Below are 6000 nucleotides of genomic sequence, written 5' to 3'. Positions count from 1 at the left end.
TGTCAAGCACTAGATTCCTGTGTTCATTTGCTTCTAAGATTGTGCTCCTAATCTATTCCACTGATCATCCTCTTTATTTCTTACTAATAACCAAAATGTTTTGACAATTACAGTTTGTAGCATAGTTTAAGGTCTGATACTGCTAGGGCCATTTCCTTCTCATTTTTTTTATCTATTCCCTTGATATTCTTGACCTTTTGTTCCTCCAAATGAAATTTTAAACTATTTTTTCAAGCTGTATGATTTTTTAGTAGTTTGATTGATATGGCACTGAATAAGTAAATTATTTAGGTAGCATTGTCATTTTTATTATATTGTTTCAGTCTATCCACCAGCAATTAGTATTTTTCCAATTATTTAGATCTGCTTTTATTTGTGTAAAAAGTACAAAAAAACATTTTTAGGGAGTAAATTTTAGATCCATCCACCCAATGAGCTCCAAACAAATAGGTCTTCTAAGTGTTCTTGTCTATTTTCTTGAGTGCTGTTTTTTTTTTTTTGCCTCAGGCCATCAGGCAATACATCGTCCACGATGCACTATTTCCACCTTCTTTTGGGCACAATTTAGTGCTCCCAGCACACAGCTATTCATTGTTTTCTCAGTCTTTGAAGAGCCTATTCTGATGCAATAGTCTTGTTTTCCACTCTTGGGGCACTGGTAGGGCATCAGACAGGCACATGTATATGTGGAGGCTGAAAAAGGAGAGGATGTTATTTGCCACAGACCTTAAGAAACTGTTTTCATCTAATTCTTTTCCAGATTACCTAGCTCCTCAATATGACTATTATTCAGTTCAACTAAACAAATACTATAAAATAACTACTGTGATCAATTATTATTCTAAGCTAGAGTAACCAGAGAGATGCAAAGTTTAGATAAGATACAATTTCTGTCTTCATGTTTGTTGCAGTCAACTAGGAGTAATTTAGTTCGTTGAACTACTGGTGATTAATTTAGATAAGGGGTCCCCAATTAGTTGACCTCCAGCTACTAGTTAATCTCAAATCCTACTAAACTCCTTAACCCTCTACATACAGATAACCATAAATACATAATAACTACCTTAGAAAGGTATGACAGTATATAATAATGACCCTCTCAGTCAGGGATTCTTAACCTTTTTTGTATCATGGACCCCTCTGGCAGTCTGGTGAACCCTATGGGTGTCAAATGTATAAAACAAAATACATAGGATATGAAGGAAACCATTTATATTGAAATATAATTATCTATCTATATCTAGGTGAGAATTGGGTGAATCAGGTGGGCATCAGATGGGTGAGCAGTCCTGAAAAGGGCTCAACAAGCCCTCACACCACAGATGCTAGTCCTCCCTGAACACCACTCCATACACCCTAGTATAAGTAAAAGGGTTTTATTCTGTCTAGAGTTTCAAGCCAAGTTATGGAGGAATACTATTTATTACACAGAGAAAGGAGTCTCTATGGGGCAAGTAGGCATTGGAATATGGGTCATTTCCCATAGGTTCTTAGAGCAAATACATCTCAATGAAATTGTCAACACATTTTTTTTTCCCTTAGCATTCTGTGTGATTGTTGTCAATTCACTCTAGAAGAGAGATAAAGGAAGATTTCCCCCTCACTATTTTTGAGACCTTAAGTTATATCAAAATAATGATAATGATAATAACAATAATAATAGCAATAGTTAACATTTACATAATATTTTAAGTTTTACAAAGTGCTTTTCATATATTACCTTATTTGATCTTTGAGACACTTTCTGAGGTAGATACTATTATTACTCCCATCTTACAGATGTAAAATTAATTTAACAAATTATTCCCATTTCTCAGAACCAGGCTGAGAAAGTAACAGCTCTTGTCACAAATTAATAAAATGTGGCAGTGTGGGGGTGGGGTGGGAGGTGTTGCTGTATCTTTTCTCCCTTGACATGAATGATGTCATTTTGGAGGCAGAAAACCCGTAGTCATGCTGCCTGGTACTGGCCTCAGGAGCACTTTGTTGCATTTCGGGGAAGGGGCAGAGCTTTCTTAAAATGCTGGTTAGTTGTTGGTGTAGAAATGACCATCAAAGACTGGACTTTGTCTTTTAGCTAACTTTGCACAAGAACTAGGGTAAAGTAAGGAAAAAAAAACATAGGAATTAGACATGCCTTATTATTTGCATTGAAAAAGAGGCTTATTAAAAAATAATAATAGCTAGCGTGTATATTATATTTTGAGGTTCACAAAACACTTTTTACATATCATCTCATCAACTCCACAACCCTGTGTGTGGGTAGGTCCTATGAAACCCGAGGCTGAGAGAGCTTCAGTGACTTGCCAAGGGTGACACAGCTAGGAGGTATGAGAGGCATGATCTGCACTCAGCTCTTCCTGATTTTGCAACCAGTCCAACACTTTTGCACCACCTAGCTGCCTCTAAAATGGCATTACTCTTGTCAAGAAAGGGAAGATAAAGTATCTCTTCTTCCTCCTCCCTCATCGCACTTTGTTAATTTGCTCCTCTCTCAGCCTCAGTTTTCTCATCTGCAAAATGGAGATATTAATAGTGCCTACTTTACAGAGTTGTTGTGAGAAACAAATGGGACAATACAAGGTGTCCCAAAAATCTTAGTGCAGCTTTAAGTTTTAATAACGAAAAGATTTCAGCTTTAATAGCTTAAAATATGCATATGTAAAGCACCTTGTAGGACTATAACATGTTTAGTCATTGTGACTGTTGTTAGTTATTATTATACTATAAGCTCAGGCCTCAAACATAAGCTTTGTTTTTCTTCTAGAGCTAGCTGAGAACAGCCAAAAGGATGATCAGAAAAGGTATGTGGACAATTTTGGAGAAGAGGAGGACTTGGTTAAAGTCTAGGAATTAATAGCTACTAATAATAATAATATTTACATAACACTGACTCTGTACCAGGAACTATGCTAAGTGTTTTACAATTATTATCTCACTTGGTCCTAGCAACAACCCTGCAAGGTAAGTACTATTATTATCCCCATTTTACAGATGAGAAAACTGAGGCAGACAGAGGTTAAGTGACTCATCCAGGGTCACAAAGCTAGCAAGTGTGTAAGGCCAGATTTGACCTTTGGTCTTCCTGAATCCAGTTCCAGCACTAAATCTACTGCTCCATTTAGCTGTCTCAATTAGAGCAATTTTCACCTCAGATGTTTAATTGAAAAGAAAATTCTTCCATTAATTTACAGAATAAAAACAGAGACGAAGGCTGCCACCTGGAGTGTCTCTAGTCTAACACATCTGGATTTCTGTCTTCTTCCCTCTCAGTGGGGAGGGTGACGTCTGGCTGTATCTTTCATGGCAGACTGGCTTAACATACTGTGTGTGGCAGCCAAGAAACGGTTTACAAATTTACAAGAAAACTCATCGCTTTTGCCCCGGATTGTGGAATAAATGATAAAGTCACACAACGATGTTGACACCCTGTTCTCTCAGGGACTTTGCATGAACACAAAAGGCTGTGGGGCAATGCACTTAAATGTGGACAGAACACTCATTTCCTTGGAAATTATGAAATGTAAACGTCAGGTGTAGTGAAGAGATGTCAGGTTGAAACTGACATAATTAATGTGCTCCTTCCAGAGGGAGGGAAGACAGAGACTTTTTATTTCCACTTATTCAATACAGAATCCCACTTTGTTGGGAGGTAGATAACAAAGAAAAGATTAGAGAGAGGGCTTCCAAAAAAGGGGCACTAGAACAATCAAGTCATTTTTACAGAGTATAATTAGCCAGATGGTCATTTGATATAATTAGTCAAGTCAAGGAAATAGGTTTGTTCGTTTTTTTAAGTTCCAGAGATATCCCCAGCACAGTTAGAGAAAACCAGTAAGGTAAAAGGCATGGGTACTGCCCTCAGGAAGCTTATTGTAATGTAAGGTTCATGATTCGTGTTAAGTACTTGCTTATGAAATAGTTTAACGTAATTTTATTCTATGGAAAAACACTTCATGGATAAAGCATCCTAAGATTATAAATGGCATAACAGAAGCCAATGGACATTGGTAGAAGAAATCTTCTTATTTAAAAGTTCCCAATACCAATAAAATCACAGATTTGGTCTTAAAATACACTCACACCTTGCCCCTGTGAAAAGTAATTCTTGGAAGCTCAGTTTCATTTACTTTAATATGTGGCCTTCTCTTCTGACTAGTGAGTCCCTGGCCTGGATCATCACTTCATGAGGTTCCCAGGCTGTGTCTTCACTCTTGGCTCTCTGTTCCTTATTCTGGATTTTTCTGTCTTGCTCTACTTCCAGTGGCCTTCCTCTACTTCCTACCTGCTTCCTCCCCTTTTAGCTCCGTTTTATATGTTGTTTTCTTCTACAAAAAAGTAAGATTTTTGAGTTTTGGGACTGTCTTTTTTTTTTCCTCCTCATATTTGTATCTTAGGTGCTAACAGCACAGTGCTTGGCACATAATAAATGCTTGATAAATTCTCTCTTTCTTTCTTTCTCTCATTTGTCTCTCTGTCTCTATCTCTTTGTCTCTCTTCCTTTTAGCTATCACTATCTCTTTATCTATCATCTCTCCATCATCGCCATCATAATCATCATCATTATCATAATATCTGTCTCTGTCTCTCTCTCTTTCTGTTTCTCTTTCTTTCTTTCTCTGTCTCTCTGTCTCCATCTCTCTGTCTTTGTCTCTCTCTCTCTGTCTCTCCCTTTAGCTATCTCTATGTCTTATCTATCATATCTCCATCATCATCATCATCATCTCTCTGTCTCTGTCTCTGTGTCTCTCTCTGTCTCTCTCTCTCCCTTTGGCTTAATATTCAGGACCATCTAATAGTTGGCCCCAAACTACCCTTTCAACTTCATTTCCCTCTGTTCCTTTATATAAACAGTCCTTGCTAATGAGACTATCCTTTGTCTTCCAGTCAGCATGCCATGAATAGTCCTGACTTCTCATATGTGTTTATGTGATTCTCACTCTGTCCCCTATCTTCAAAGCACTTCCTCCCCCTTCCCTGACTCTTCAAATCCCACCCATCCTTCAAGACCCAGTTCAATTCCTCCCCTCCAGATAGTTTTCTTCAACTATTTTTCCCAAAGCACAGGGAGATCCCTCCTTTTCCTGAGCTTCTCTAATTTACTGTCTGTGTCAACCATTTGACACTTGATTATTTTATAATGTTAGTTAACTTTCAAATGTGTGCATTGTAATTTCCCACAACTACATTTAGCAACTTGAAGGAAGAGAATTGATCTTAACTCCTTGTTATACTTTCACCTTCCCTGTGCCCAAGCATTAAACAAAGTCCCTTGTACAAAATCAGTGTTCATAATTATTTGTTGATTAATAGATTTTATATCCAGAATTTAAGAAATCTAGTTTACTACACAGAAAAAGTATATGTTGGATAACCTAGAGTTAAATAACTCCACGCTGACAAAAAAAGCTAGTGGGACTGGAAACGAACACATTCAGAACACTATGTCCTTCCTTAGATTGGGTAGATTTGAGAGGTATGTGAGGAGATACACATACATGACCTCGGACAAGTCACTTCTCTTCTCAGAGACATCTGGCTCCTCATTTGTAAAATGAGGTGGTAGAGCGCATCTGTAAGGTCATTTCCAGCCCTAATAGTCCACAAATCTCCGTCTTTCTCCTATAAACAATAAGGAGCCATTGAAGGCTTGGGAGCTAAAGAGTGGCATAACAGTAGCCTCAATTTGGAAGATTTGTGTGGAGGTGAAATGAAACATAAATTGGGGTGGGGAGAGACTGGAGCCAAGAGGCTACTTAGGTGGCGATGGTGTAACGAGGGTGAGAGGACTGAACACATACCTGGGCTCTGCCGCTTGTTAAAGGATGTAATCAGTAGTGAGACCCTAGGGGAAAGGGGAAAGTGTAGAAGTAGACTGGTGACTGAGCCAGGGTTCAACAGACAACCATTGTGGTCCCTTCTAATTTTCAAATGGTCTGATTCTGTGATTCTGCCCTTCAGCAAGGGGCAAGAGCACATGTGCCACTAGAAGTCTTCCAA

General features: G+C 38.2%; 1 protein-coding gene across 2 annotated transcripts in view; it reads right to left on the bottom strand.

Moving 5' to 3' along the window:
- Positions 1-472: 472 nt before the first annotated feature.
- Positions 473-6000, bottom strand: part of C6 (complement C6) — a 72977-nt gene continuing 67449 nt past the window's right edge. The window contains exons 18-19 of one of the 2 annotated variants that reach the window (XM_027863504.1): positions 5802-5845; positions 614-693 (exon numbers count right to left, since the gene is read on the bottom strand). In XM_027863504.1, the coding sequence (XP_027719305.1) occupies positions 5832-5845 (14 nt within the window). In that variant the 3' untranslated portion in view covers positions 614-693; positions 5802-5831. Of the gene's footprint in view, positions 694-5801; positions 5846-6000 lie in introns of both variants that reach the window. The other variant, XM_027863503.1, reaches the window with a different exon arrangement.

Source organism: Vombatus ursinus, unplaced genomic scaffold, assembly GCF_900497805.2.
Source record: "Vombatus ursinus unplaced genomic scaffold, bare-nosed wombat genome assembly UNPS02014772.1, whole genome shotgun sequence".
NCBI classification, from domain to species: domain Eukaryota; kingdom Metazoa; phylum Chordata; class Mammalia; order Diprotodontia; family Vombatidae; genus Vombatus; species Vombatus ursinus.
The sequence above is the reverse complement of the archived record's forward strand: the minus strand, read 5'-3'. Positions and strand labels throughout refer to the sequence as shown.